Genomic DNA, 15,294 nt, shown 5'->3' with positions numbered 1-15,294 from the left:
TCCAGGTGCACGCATACGCCTTATACGCATCCGCAGGGGGGGGGGTGCTTGCCCATTCCCCCCCCCCCCCGGAGCACCCGCCTTTCATGACGGACAGTGACATGTTTTGATTATAATTCATTTTCCACGTTATCTGGGGTGTTGGTTCTTATTCTTAGGACAATTGATGCAAAATCGATATCCTCACTTTGCCACAACTCTGAAACAATGAGAGGCAGTGATTCACAGATATTTAAAACAATCCATGCTCGAAATTACAACCGTAGATTGAACTCTGGTACGGTCAGGCCCAGATAAGTCTGGAATTCGGCCACAAAGCAAGAGCCGGCAAGCCAGGGGGCTTTGATCAAATTTTTAAAACAATTTGCAACTAGCGCCAACATGATCATTGGCGTCTTACTTATGGACCAATAGAGAATCTGGTCAGAAACACAACCTGTGGAAAGCGTACTCAATGCCGCTTTTCAGGACTTACATCTCATTTCTTTGTGCTAGTCTTTATTATCGGACATTATTTATCAAACTACAATACACATATTATGCACTTATCCAGCTTGATTGCTGCACATCGACATTTTTTTGCTTAAGCATTTTATTGACCTGCAAATTAAAACGTGCAAGCAAGCTTTGATTCATTGCTCGAGTGTGCGGCATCCACAACTGTCAAGCAACTACGGGAAATACATGCATCATGTTTGCCCCTATGGCAAAGTTCTCAAAGATCACTTAGAACTGTCAGCTTATATATTTATCTTATATTATGTTTAACTGTAAGTGTGCAATGTTGTTTTTTTGCTCGTGTACCCCATAACGTTTTTATGGACATTATATATTTTAATGAATTTACCAGGTAGGGAGTTGATACATATTGTATACTCTTTGCGTTTCTATCTTTCTATTTTTTTCTTGTTGTCTAAGTTTGCTATGGTTTTAATTAACTATACAATTAAATCAAATTAAATAAATAAACAATTGGGGTGTTGGTCCATGCATCTTTCAGGGATAGCCAGAAGGTGCTTCCATTGCCACCCTCGCTGTCACAGGAGTTAAAATGGGTTTCCCAACGCATGTGCAGAAGATGTGGAAGCACATTAGTCCAATTTCACATCAAGTCCAGCAGAAACTTCACTTAGTGGAAGATCAATGTTGACAATATTTCACTTGGAAAATACCGTGATTGCTGCTGGTATGTTGATGGGTGTGCGAGGGAGTTTCCCTACTGAAACTGTGAGACTGCATTCCCTGGTGACAAACCAGAGGTCGAAAATGGGCGGAATGTATAGGGCAAGCGTGCCCATACTTTTAAATTCACAAAAAACAGTTCCCGTACATTGCTGTTAAAAGATACCGTCCAGGAACAGTTTACCAGTTGAGGTGACTCAGCTGAAGTGGGGGGAGGGGGGGGGGGTGGTTCTTCTGTGCTCTATCGCTTGCCAGGGTGCCTGCTGCCTGAAGCAAATGTAAACTTGTGCAATTTGTTACTGTGTAAACGTAAAGGCTGCTTTGAAGCCAATATTGCCTTCAATTGATGACGTCAATTGCAGCGTCATTATGTCAAAGATGTATTCTTTTTGAGATGTATCCCAAGGGTGTTGCCAGCGGAGCTGTGGAGTGCTTGTTTTTAAAGGACAGTTCTAAGAAAAAGTTCGCAGTAGGTGAAATCTGCACATTACTTAAATCTATTCTTTGGAAGCATTTGTTTTATTTATTTTAAATCTAAATATTTTGTGGATTTTAGGGCTGCCTATCTTATGCGACTTGTAATACAAGGTTAAAACAATTAACTACATATTCACAGTGCCATAATAAGCAGGGCTTCATAGCACCAAAAATACAAAAAAACATATTCCCCATGCACCAACCAGGATTCAATTGTAGCTCTCTGGTCACACACACAGACCTCTGCAGAGATCACATTAATCAGTTACGGTTTCATAATGTAAAATCGTGCACTTCCACAAATTATATTAACTTGCATTTCTTTTTAACTTAAGATATGGATTATTTTATATGCAGGTACCTGAAGATGAAAGACCAATAAAATAATTGCAGAATAGTTTGTTCTTTTTAGTAATGTATTTGACCCCGCCCCCTGTTCACTGACCCTGAGGATCACAGTACCCATACTTTTTTAGTACACTTTAACCGCGGTGCCACACTGCATAAAGTTGTACTCTTTCGGAAAGAATGAATCAGAGATGCTCTCTGGTCACATCGAGATTTTGAGGTTGTATGAAAATGAGGAAAGGAAAAGGAATGAAGGGTTACCACCGGTCACCCTGGTCAGACCTGGGAGCATAGTGTGAAGGATCCGAGCAAGAACACATCTTTTTGGCAGTTTATATAGCACAAACTTGATCCGTGGTATTGGCGCGCTTTACTTGAGCACCGGTTACATTACACATGACCACTTTTTTTGGGCACAGGGATATTAAGTGATTTGTCCAAAAGCCAATGCCTTAACTACAACGTGGTTGCTCCTCGGTTCCATAGTCGGTCACTGTGGCCATAACGCTGCATACTCTCCCTAGTCTTTTGGATGAAGTCTTACACCTAACAACCTGTTGATTCTCCAGGGATGAAAGAAGTAGAGAGTAAACACATTAAATCGAACTGAGACACAGTATTTTAAGCGGGCGGGTTGGTGGGAGTAGGGCGTTACGTTCAATGGACAATTCTGTCTCATCTGAAGATGAATACACCGTGCTTTAAATGGAAATATATAAATGTAGGTACGTACTCCCTATTTAGTGTAGCTATTTGCTCCTGAGATGTTCCTGCTCTATCATTAAATGTATTGCAACAGTGCTGAGAAGTGATGGTAAGTACTGGGCATTACCTGTCCATATAAAGCACTGTCAGGCTATTACTGAAAAGACTGTGAGCCCCTCTAAATGGGATGCATAGGCTAGATTCTTGGTGATAATCACCTGATCGGGTGGGTAGAGAGTCCAGCAGATGCAGTGACCCCACGCTGTCTCTCGTTGCAGCGAGGCGGGCACAAGGGTGGAGTCGTCTCCGAGACTGGGCGTGCCAACTCCCGCAGGAGGAGCCTCCTTGCCCTGTCATGCCCTGCCAGCTTTCCCCCAAACCCTCAGACCGCATCCTGCACTCAAGCTGTCCACACCTCCGCAGAGAATCACGGCAACAGCCATGGAGCCTGCAGGCCGCCCTCTGCTGCTGCCGCCGCCGCACACAGCGCTGCCCCCGGGCGTGCCCATGCCCGCCTCCTTCCTACGGCCTCCCAGCCTCTTCCTGCGGGCGGCCGCCGCGGCAGCAGCCGCTGCCTCCTCAGGCTCGCCCGCGCCGGGCTCCTCGGCCTGCCCGCGCACACCCAAGTGCGCGCGCTGCCGCAACCACGGCGTGGTCTCCGCGCTCAAGGGCCACAAGCGGTTCTGCCGGTGGCGTGACTGCGCGTGCGCCAAGTGCACGCTGATCGCCGAGCGCCAGCGCGTGATGGCCGCTCAGGTGGCGCTCAGGCGTCAGCAGGCGCAGGAGGAGAGCGAGGCGCGCGGACTGCACCACTTCCTTTACGCTGCGGGTGAGTCCGCGGGGCCACAGACAGTCGGAACAGCTAAGGGAAGCGGAGATTTGGGGAACCTAGCCTTCCAGATCACCCCTGGGGACTGCCGTGACGGGAAAAGAGGTATGTGCTGACCCAATACACTGTGACTGACCTAGGCCCGCTGGATATGGGGTTGCAGGACCAGAGGTGCCAACCAGAGACGTTTAAGGCATGGGCATAGAGGGCTCTGGCCAGGGCCCTCGACTTTCAAGGGGTCCCATGATAGAGCCAGTTCGGTTATGCAGAGATATACACCAGAGAGTCTTGCCCTGATTGCTTTTGAATACTTATTGTTGTAAAGAGCGCTTTCCTTTATTTTTTTAATGCGTGAGAGTTTATTACAGACATTTTGCAGACACGTGGTGCGTTTCTGTTTCATGCAACAGCCATAGAAAAAGTTTATTTTAGGTCCATACAGGTCCTTGCATATGAAAACTGGGAGGGTGTCACAGAGATTACTTGCAGTAATGTCAGTGAGCTGCTGCTGTGTTACAATACTGAAAACACAAATGACTATGCCGGACTATAACAGGTAAACACATTTAGAGTTTGGACCAATGTGCCTGTGCACTGTCAGTGACCAGGCCAAAGAGGGCATTATTCGAGCTGAAACTGGATCATAAAATCAAAGCTGTTCTGAACAAGGGCCCCCAAAATACGCTTGGGCCAGGACCACCAAAATACTTAAAACATCCCTGGTACCGTATATTTTCACTCGAGAGACATCCCTGTTGTCACCAATTGGTTCTGAATTGACAATGGAGCAGTGTCACATCGCATAACTTCCATGATTCGATGTGATTAACTGGAGTCTTGTATCTTGTGTGTAATTTTCTATCAATTAGTCCTCATGCCAATCTTTTATTAAGGTCCATATTGTATGGCAATTAATATTATGTTGACCAAGATTCTCAAATCACACGCATGTGGAGACTTGGGCCCTGAGCTCCATGCTGTAAACGCCTCATAGCTCTGTCACTCTTATACTGCACTACCAGGAGCATTTAAAACGTTATTTTTAGATTAGTCCAGCTTACGTGTGTATTGAAAAGTCTCATCTCCCCGTTCACCGTCCTTTCACCCCCTCCCCCTGCAACTATGCTTCCCCTCTAAAAAAAAAAACTCATGCACACACATCTGCAGCTCTAACATTCTGTACTTACAACGTTACGGTCATAACATCGTGCACCTAACCCCTGACATTGATAATTTAGGACTTTAGTTTACCAGTCCAGTGCTCTATTTTTCAGTGCACTTGTTGTACTTTCACCTTTCTCTTTGACTTTACAGACCCCCTGTTCGTTGACCCCACCAGTGAGGGGGTGAGGTGTGCACGGCCCAATAAAAGCGAGCACTAAATGCACAGTTAACTGGCCGCAAGCGAGAAGCGCTCAAACCGTAAAACGTAAAACCCTTAGTTAACTTCACTTACATGTACACGTCGCCTGCCACTCTAGCTAACATAGTCACCTGCCTTTCGATCTGACAATGAGCACTTTCCCATAGCCGCCCTCACTGGAACCCTCTTCCGAAAACCCTGCATCCCGTGATAACCAATTGGCGGCCCAATTGGTAAATATAGTTTCCCCCTCCTCACTTGCCTCTATTTTACTTTAAGCATCGCGCGAAACCGGGCTCTTGCATATAATATATGTTTGCTTTCCAGCTTGTTTCCTACCTAAGCAGAAAGCATCGCCCATTCTAGTTATCTAATCACGCCGCCAAGCTTTTAATATACACCGAGAATACTGAGTTTAACGCTCGCCGCTGATGCCGGCTGTCTTCTATAGGTTTCGTATTCGAATCCTTCCGAGGTCGGTAAACTGAGTGCCGTTACATCGGGATACAATGACAGCAGTTACTGACAGCGCGTAGGAACATTATTTGCTCTTAGATGTGTGTAGAGTCGTTTTATAGATTTGAGTCCAGAATACACGCATGAGTCTTAAAAATTACCCCGAAATGACGGGTTTTGTGAGCTAATCTCCTCACGTGTATGAGTGCGCTCCTCTTAAATCATCCTGACTGCCAGGTAGTTTCCTTGCTGGGTCCGGCACTTGAATAACTCAGTTGCTTTGGGCGTGAGTCTATACGTCGTGACACACATAGGCGAAAAGGGCGTACTGCAGTATACTCCACTATTACTACAAGCATCCAGCGCGGCGCATTTTGAGAGTGGCACTTCAAGCCCTCTGGGCGCTCTTCTAGCAAACCACGTGCAGCTTACGTTCGAAAGATGAAAAAGATATTACATTAATTTAAGAGGAAAATAACCTTTTGTAGCATTCTGTCATCAGCATGTTTTTATACATAAATCAGGTATTTAATGGTTTATGTTTGGATAGGATGCCATTTTAATTTTAAAGTTTCCCTGTCACACCGATCCTGCTCAGTAAAAACAAACGAAGTAATTTAAAAGGAAGCAGGTAATTCAAACGTTTGCTAAAACGGTTTCCTTAACGATTATTACTCAGGATTCTGGGATTGTCCTGCGTTTCTTTTTCTGTAAACGAAGTTTAAACACTGTCGTTCCTGACATTATAATAGACTTATTCAGAAACGTTAAACAAAAATCACCCAGCCATGAGGTGACGTTAAACTATAATCGATATCTTAACGATTTTACTTTCCTTGTTATTTATCCACCCTTAAACCGGATTCAGACGCCGTCTTCTGTAAAGTGACTGTACCTATGCTCTGAGGCCCTTCTTGCCCTGTCTTAATGTCCTTTTCTGCCCTGTCGTTATGTTATTTAAATTTTCTCTGTGGCTAAACTATGTTTGTGATTTGCTATGTTTCCTTATTGCATTGTTATATACGTTTTATGTTTCGATTTCAGCCTATAGCTTCGTCGTTACTTCTCGTAGCGTTGTTATTTGTGTTAGACGTTTAAATGGAAATAGTGCGTCGTTTTAATATATACTTAGACAATTAGCATTGTTTTCGTTGTATAAGCTTGGCCTTAAAGGGAAGGAACGTGGGACAGAGGTTTACGAATTCCATGTCATTTTGTTTACTTTGCTCCTCGTCGGTTCTAACCAACTTTATTCATACACCAGTCAAGAATAAGCGACACTAAACACTCCAATGTAACGTGCAGTGGGGCAGCTCACCTCCATGGCCCATTTGACTCCTCACAGCCACCATAAGTCTCCCTCTCACAGTCAGTTAAGAGTTTTCATTCACCTCCAAATCAAGGCGCTAACAGAAGCTGCGACTTTTCAGATTTTGACTGGACAAGCACCCGCTTCCAGATTGAATTTTTTTTAAATGAACCAAATTCTTCTTCTAATAACGTGCTGTTTGCAGCAGTGTATTAGCGTTACATTAACGCAAAGTTAAGGCGTAGCGTGGGATTGTGTGATTGGTTTCTAGGACTTAGAACTGAAATGCCTATTTTAAGATGTTTTTTTTCGAGCTGCACAACTCCTAAGCATGTTTTCCTAACCATCCTGTGTTTCGTTTTCTTTCCCAGACGAGAAGCCGCACAGGCCGGAGCCGTACTACCGGGGGATAGCGGGCCCCGCGGTGCTGCCGCACCAGCTCCCCCATGGGCCAGCAGGTGAGAACACAACACGAGCCTCGGACAAGGACGACGCGCCCAGCCCCGGGCGCCGCTCCGAGGGTGCCGACAGCCCCGGCTCCATCTCCTCCTCCGACCCGGAGTCCGGAAACGAGGCCGAGTGGTCTAGGGACGCCCCGGCCGCGCCCTCCAAGCAGAGGGACCCCTTGGAGATCCTCGTCAAGGTCTTCCCGCAGCACCGGCAGAGCCGGCTGGAGGACATCCTGCACCTCTGCAAGGGCGACGTGGTGCAGGCCATCGAGCAGGTGCTGAACGGCCGAGACCACGAGCTGGAGCCCCGGGAGCCCCTGGGCGCCTCCCCCGCCTATGGCGGCTTGCAGCGGGCGCCCACTTTCAGCCTGGCCGGCCTGGGGCTCGGGGCCTTCAGCAGCAAGTCCGCCTTCTCCCCGCTGCAGAGCCACTGCTCGCCGCTAGGTGGCGACACGAACCTGTACGGCTTCCACCCACGGCTGGGGTTTAGCCCCCTGAGACTGGCCTATTCCAGCCCAGGCAGGGGGATCACCGGCTTTATGTCCCCCTACCTCAGTTCCGGACTCATCCCCACCTTCCCCTTCCGCCCAGCAGTGGACTATTCCGTGTCCGGCACCGGGAGGGAGGCATCTCTGGGAAGCAGCGGACTATATGCCAAGCTAAACCAGGATAAACTCTAGTTTCACAGCTGCTGTTCTCTGAATTTGCATAAACACCTGACTTCTATACAGCTGCTTCCAAGGACTCAGAGCAGCTGCTAGCTGACTATAAATGTCGGTTCCTCACCTGAATTCACATCAGAAGATAGTCATTGTCGTTTTTTTAATGATGCCCATAAAATACTTCAGGTCACACCTATTACACAGTCCTATGATGCCTGCCGCCAATGGCCTTATTCTAAATAAAATCCTTGTAAGGTTGTTTTGTTAACGTGACATTTCTTTCATACACGTTAGTGGTATAATGTTTTGTAATAAAAGCGCAGCTCATTTGTGGAGCTATGCCAAAGAAATTCAAGACTTCTGTGAAGTGTTGCTGAACATTTTATTTGCATACTGTTTCTTGCAGTCTTACGTTTCAGTTTTTATATGAAAGGCCAGAAGTATTAGAATGAATTGCGAGAAAATGAGCTACACCCAGCTCACATGGCCACACCACATGTCTGTTTAGGAATTTCTTCTTTTTTTAGTGCAATCAAGAGAAAAAGTAGCAGGAACACCCGATTCTCCCTCTTTGCTCACCTGCAAGCATTTTGAGGGTGAAACAATGTGTAATTTTTTCTGTTGAATGTGTTTATGAAGTCTTATGTTCGTGAAATTATTATGAGAAAGAGGCAATTTTGTATTTTAAACATTTAAAGATTTTTGAATAGGTAATTGGAGAGTAGGAGAAATATAACGACAAAGGAAGAATACAGGACTATATACACCCACAGTTAAAATTTTGTTAGAGGCCTAATAGAAAAACTGGATGCACACACCGGAAGTGACCTGAGGGAGAAAAGTAGATTTTTGAGTTCATCATTAGAAAGCAATGACGGCACGTGGACAACATTGTACCTCTGGTGATGGAACCTGGAATAGCTCCGTAAAGTGTGTCTGTGTGCGTGTGCGTGTGTGTGTGTGTGTGGGGGGGGGGGGGGGGGGGGGGGCTAATGCAATATAAAATCAAAGTGATCAGCATGCCCTCAACGGAATGTCCAACTGTGCTGGAGGTGTCCAAAATCAGAAGGGATTAAGAGTTTCTCAGAGGGGTTTGGCAACTACCTTCTGCTACAATATCTGCCTGAGGCCTCGTGGTTGAGCAGTCAGCAGTCACCCTGCAATTTACTTGATGGGTTCTGTTGTCTAGCACGAGTGTCGGAGGGTCCCAGGTTCCATTTTTCTGTAATTATATATTTAAGTTAGTTCCTTTGCACACTTTCCTCTCCGAAGGCGGCAAGGTGGACAGTGAAGGGTTTCTCCATGAGCAGCTAGAGCATGCTGAGCTCTGATATTGTGTAACAACAGTGAGTAACAATTTATTGTCTTGTGGCCAATGTTATAAAGTAAAAGTTTAGGCACCTTCTGCTGTTCTTTTTTTTTTTTTTTTTTTTACTATGGACTGATTACAATTGACATTGTGCTACATAATGCTACAATATATCTAATTTGTTACAGTACACTTGCCTGCCTTAGTTTTCTGAATGGCCTCAAGTGAAAACAATGGCAACTCTAGGTCTGAGTCAGGTGGCAGAGAATCCATTAACCAGTCACAAAAAAGTAATCACTCGAATATACAACAGCTAAAATGAAGTGGTGTACCGGCCCAAAAAAGAGAAATGCTTTCAAGGTGCCAAGAACTAGCTCCCAATGCCAAGCAAATTGGTATTCAGTTAATGGGATTACTTGGGCTCTGGTTTTCAAGGGAGTAAGGCACTGGGGACCCTTCAAAATGGATGAGTCATGGCTTCTGTCAGATTACCTACTGCTCATTGTTCTTAAGGAGGCTGTTGGTATCAGTTTCCAATGTAATGCAGTGCAGTTCCACAGAAAGCATCAAGTTCAGGGGTTGTCTATCTCAGAACTTTTAACGCATCACTAATGGCCCTCCTGTAGCAGCACCTGCAGAATTGGAAGTGCAGCCCCTAAAATTGCATCAACTTCTAGGCCCAGTGTGTGCTTGGACATTAGTCTTCCTTTCTCTGTGTCTCACATTTTTCTGGAAAACAACGTCTTTTGTTGATGCTTCCAATGAGTTTTAGTGTAGACCATCAGCAGTGAAAGCATTTGAATGGCTGTCTATGCCCTCCAACCTACTGGACTGCTTAATCCGCGACTGCCTACAAGAAAAAAAGAAGAAAGCCATGAATTAAATGTTACTTTGCATTTCACAATTCTGTGCTTTGGTACTCGACCAGTTACAATCATCTTAAAAAAAAAATATATTAGCCAACAGCCTATAGCATTGTGGGGAGTGCGGGTTTGCTTTTAACAGTTTTTAATAATGGTTGAAAACTCCAGCATGTAAAATGCTGTTGGCTAATGTGGCAGAACTGGTTGGAGGTGTTAAACCTGTCATGCTGCCACCTGTCAGCTATGTTCTAAACATTTTTAAAAGTTGCCTACTAGATTTCAAAAATGTCTTCTTTCATGTGTAAAACCCAAAGTAAACCCTGCTCACATACTTGTAAGGGTTCCCTCTTTCACTCACATTATGCATTCAAACAAGAATTAGCATTCTGAATATTTTTGTGTACAATGGGAAGGTTTATACTGAGCTCCACAACACAATAAAGTTACAATATAAACAGCATTAGCACAAGCTAGGGTAGCAACAGCACATGATTTCCCCAACCTTGGACAGGTACAAGTCGGGCAGCATCAGTGAAAGCTTTACTTCCTCTCACAACGGAAATAACATGACAGTAGTTAAGCAAGCTTACCCTTCTCACAAAAGGCACTAATTACCATCGTCCTGCAGAACAGATCAAGGAGGGTAGATTACTGCAATATTTCATTCATCACAGAACATGCACAGTTAAGGCATGAGTGACATGCAACTAATGGAAAGATCTCTGAAGCCGTTGCTTATTGTACTGAATGTATAGGTGGATGTGTCCGTGAATAGGCACGTTCTGACACCATTCTCACTTAGGCAATATTTTAAGTCAGCATTCTGAAAACCCTGCTACTGTCTCATGGAGACTTGCTGTTTGTGTCGATTGTTTGGTGTTCCATCAATTGAGAAGTAGCTGTTACCTAGTAGGGTATTGTTATTTGGAGCAACGGCACCGCTACCCTGAGTGACTGTACACACAGGTGCCAAGTTAAGAAAAAAAGAATTTAAGTGCACAAACCAGGCTCTATGCAATCCCAGCCTCCATGGTACACCTGTTCAAACTATTGGGGGATGCCAGTGGACTGCATGGTCAGGATTTTTAATTGTACTGGACATCTATGGGACCTAGGGAACCTACCAGAGTCCTTTTCAAATCAGGTAAGTTCAGGAAAGTGTTCTTTAACACTAGGTTATATTATGTTATATCATGTTATATTTATTGTATAGGATACTAATCACCTGAGAGGATATCCATGTGCTTACCTTAGCATCTAACTCTGACATCCCTGGAATGGTAAGGGCTGAAAGGATTGTTGTGGAATAAGCTTGACTTGTAGCAGGCAGAAAGACACTACCTGAAAACCTAAGATGAAAAGAAACCTCATATTCTTATTGGGGTGAATAGCTGCAGATAGAGGCTCTCACCAGGTCGTGGTGTGGGATGGATCTGGGGCATTGCAGCTCACCAAAATCAAGTCCCAGTGGTCCATATTCAATTTCTGGGGTGATTTTTGGTTTGTCAGGCAAGGTTGTTTAGGGGCACGATGGCACAGCTTTTCAGTCTTGCAAAAATGTGGCTTCAACAAACTATTTTGTTAGTGTATTACTTACTTAACGCTGATTATGCCAACTGGCATGTAGGGCAGCAATGAAGGCCCTCCAATCAGTCTGTCTTGTTTAAAGTGTCCATAGTGTAAATCCAGAAGCAACTAAAGAAAGTAAATTCTGGATCTAGTAATGAGTCACTCAGTGTGCGCATGGAGTCTTCTTCATTCTTCTCCATGGAGTCTTTTAATCGGAATGTGGATGCTACCAAGACGTACAAGAGTTTAACGTGATGGCCAGAAGGTAATATTATTGATTGGACGGCTCTGAAGAAGAGGATGTGTGAGCTTATAAGGTATCAATTCAAGTAGTTTCAGAATGGTAAGGGCCTACCTTAGGTGAGGAAGCAATGAGAAGGGCATTTTAATAGCAGGTGGTCCAAGAAAGTTCCTTTATTTCTATCTTTCTAACACTTATGTAAGATGAACAAGCAATTTTGCAACTTTTTATTTTTTTCAAGGGAAGGGGGCATGTAACCCCCTGGGCAATGAAGTACATCCATTGTGTGGTTGATACTAATTTGGAGGAGCAACATTCAAAGCCAAATGTTAGACCACAACTCTTGATTTATCCCTTGGATCAGAGTTGAGATTCAGGAAGCTGCCAATTCTATGCTTAAGATCTTCAGAAATACTGCCTTTGAATGCATGATTGAAAGTAGATGCTTTAGGATTAAGTACCTAAAGAAAATAAGTAAACTGGCATCCCAGTCATTCACATATAGATTGCAATCAACACATTTAATGATAGCAAATGATAACGATTTGTAGTATAGAATTGTAGGAAAGAGGAGTATTATTTTGTGTGGCTGTCTAGGCTGCACTGTGCAATCCTATCACAATACACCAAAATAGGTCATTTGGATTCACACTAATAAATATTTAGCTCAGTGTGGCACAGAGCAGTCAGGCTTTACTAGAGGAACACGAGTTAAACATTTCAGAGTACCAACAAGGTACAGTAGGTAGTTAACACAACTTGAAAGAAATTAAACAATGATTTCTACAAATAAAGCAGATTTTTATACTAATGTAGACACCAAACTAAAGGCAATCAGGTGAGTATAAATGTAGTTATAGATTTTGGAAATTTTGGAAGGAAAAAGAAATCAGTGCAATTCAGTACTGCAGAACCTTAACCTCGAGGTCAATGGTAAAAAGCACTTATGACAATTTGCCATTTGCAGGTTGAATTGCATGGAACCCATTGGGGGATAAGGCGATGTGGGTCCTAGGACCAGGCCACAACAGTCAGTGAATTTTACCTGGCTCGTATGGCCTGGGTGCAGAGTTGTTCTGACTGTCCTTAATGCTGTAGCAGGAGCTGTAGTGCAGCAGGCTTTACTGCACAGATTGTGCTGTGAGGATATGGATGCAAAAAGTTGACAGCAAGTCCAATGAGATGGTTGGTTGAAGGTGCTGCAGAGCTGCCTCGTGTTCCAACCTCCAGTGAAGTTAGTGGACGCCAGACCAGCCTCCAACAAGCATTGGCAGCGGTGATGTTAGCATGTAGATACTTTGACATCCAGAGGTCCGGGGGATAATGGTAGCCATCTGAAACTTACTGGAGGTCAGGACTACATTTCCCACAATACATTGGACCATCTACTTTTGGGAAATCCCTCGGAGGTCCCGATGGCCAGAGATTCTTAGGTTCCAGGAGCGTTTTTTTAACTGTGGGCTGCAGGGGACTAGTGTCACTAGTCCAAGGGAGTCTGGAGTTGCCTTTGGCTCTCAGAGGGGCCTCTCTTTCAGGGGAAGCTGGTCTTTGGCCCAGGACGAGTCATAGTCATGCAGCTGCAGGATGGTTGCCACAGGTGCAGGGTATCATGCCTTTGCTTTTTGCAGGTCCTGAAATAGCAGACTGTGGTCTCTTTTTTCTCCTACATTGCAATTCAATTCAAAACTGAGTTTCTGGTGCCAGGGGTGACCCTCAAATCCTATATTTAGGGGTGTTAGGGATGTGGGGGCAAGTAGCCAATGGCCTACTAGCCCTAGTGGCTTATCCATCCCTGAGGTGACATCTGGAGGGGGAGTTGTTCCACCTTTCCTACCCAGAGCCTTCTAAAAATGGCTGAAGACTTCCACCACTATACAGACCGCGTTGCCCAACTTAGGGATGTGGCTAGCCTTCTGGGGTTGTACACCTCCTGACTACATAATTTTCCAGCCTGTCTGGGTGCAAATGTTTCCATGGGCAGTGTAGTGTAGTTCCTATATTCCCAATAGGCTCTGCGCATTGGAATAATATATCCTATAGATTAGATGTAGGACTGAGGTCAACTTGGTCTCTATCGAATATACTAAACCTAATTGTGGGTGTTCCAGCTAACTCAGAGGTCAATAGAAATTTTCTCGAATACACAAGAAAGGATTTGTTTCTGACAACCACATAAACATGACAACTTTGTTTCCCAAGAGTAAGAATATATCTCTCAGAGTCGCGGAAAAAATAGATAAGTATTTCACTTAGTCAATCGTGCATGGCTTGTTTCTACAGAGTTGCAGAGAAATAGTGAGACAGGTGTTTTCAATAAAAAGGGTTAGTTGAACAGTCTTCTTTCTCATGCAAGAGAGGTGAACTGCTACAATAGTTATACAGACTGCAAATTATAATGCATACAACGTAAACAGTAATATGAAATAATACTGTAAGAGCATTGTATGGTTTCTAAGCCATATAAAAATACATACGGAAATAACATTGACTAAAATACTCAACTGGCGCTTCTAAAATACGCCTGCTGTGGTAAATATTTTAGTAATTTACCTTGATCGGAATTTCTAGACAATATCAATAAGTTCAAAGTATGAAGAGCAGAGTCCGTGGTGGTTCGAATTCAGGGTCTTTATTCAGTAACTCGAGTTAAGGGAGAGCTCCTTCACCTGAGGAGGATCGGAAGAATCTCTAACTTTATTATCTGAACACACAGTATTTATAGCAGGAAAAGAGGAAGGAGCTTCCCTTCAATGAATGCCCGGATCATACGTTAACATAAAACAGAAGTCATGACCATAAAAGGAGGCAGCGTCATGAAAGAGTGAAGACATGGTAGAGGAGATAAGGCTGCGTCATGATTTAGAATGAGGAAGCACAAGAGAGGTGAAGGTGTGGAGAAATAACACTAGGCTGGTTCCTTAGATAGGGGAGAGGTGGTCGTGACAGGATGTCTGTTTGTCGTGTTTCAGCATTCGGGGGCTCTTCTTCTTGGAATTGGTTATCGTGGTTTAACAGAGTGGGGCCCATTTCTTGGAATTGGCCCGATTATAGGGAAATGGTTACAGATGGGGGGGGGGGGTCTTGTTCTCGGCATTGGCTTAACCACAGTAATGTACGGTTTGAGTGAGGCAGTTGGTTCTCGGAATCGCTTTGACCATAAGGATAAGCGTTTGACTTTTTTTTGGGGGGGGGAAGGAGAGCGCGTGTGTGACTACATGAGGCGCATGATCAGCGCGTGGTTGGTTCGTGCTCGTGTTCTCGTGTGCTCGTGTTTTGGCATGATGGGCTCGGGGACATGACGGAAGAGGGTGTATGATGGGACATAACTGTACGATAAATAATCATTTTCCTCATTCCCCCCTTGTCCCATAATATACCCTTTTAAAATTATTTGCTTTTTCTAGTCCACCTCTATACTCATTAGGTCGTTTACTTGTTCCTGTAACATGATTCTTTCTCTTTCTTTCTTTCTGGTCTGGGTTTTGGGAATGCAGGTAGTGATACAGAAACTACAGAGTGCTGGACCGCACTG

General features: G+C 44.4%; 1 protein-coding gene across 1 annotated transcript; it reads left to right on the top strand.

Moving 5' to 3' along the window:
- Nucleotides 1-3,074: 3,074 nt before the first annotated feature.
- Nucleotides 3,075-8,741, top strand: DMRTA1 (DMRT like family A1). Its single transcript, XM_078677628.1, has 2 exons — nucleotides 3,075-3,646; nucleotides 7,041-8,741. Exons 1-2 carry the CDS (start codon nucleotides 3,154-3,156, stop codon nucleotides 7,796-7,798), a joined length of 1,251 nt encoding a protein of 416 aa, XP_078533754.1. The 5' UTR covers nucleotides 3,075-3,153; the 3' UTR covers nucleotides 7,799-8,741.
- Nucleotides 8,742-15,294: the final 6,553 nt, after the last annotated feature.

The sequence above is a fragment of the Lissotriton helveticus genome, chromosome 2_1, assembly GCF_964261635.1.
Source record: "Lissotriton helveticus chromosome 2_1, aLisHel1.1, whole genome shotgun sequence".
Lineage (NCBI taxonomy): Eukaryota > Metazoa > Chordata > Amphibia > Caudata > Salamandridae > Lissotriton > Lissotriton helveticus.
Note: the sequence above shows the minus strand (reverse complement) of the source record. Positions and strands in the feature narration are given on the sequence as shown.

What these genes read in the sequence shown, in the direction of transcription:
- DMRTA1 (XM_078677628.1), top strand. Translation starts at nt 3,154, where the DNA reads ATGGAGCCTGCAGGCCGCCCTCTGCTGCTGCCGCCGCCGCACACAGCG. An exon ending in CTGCCGTGACGGGAAAAGAG is followed by an intron (nt 3,647 to 7,040) that starts GTATGTGCTGAC and finishes TTTCTTTCCCAG; the next exon opens with ACGAGAAGCCGCACAGGCCG.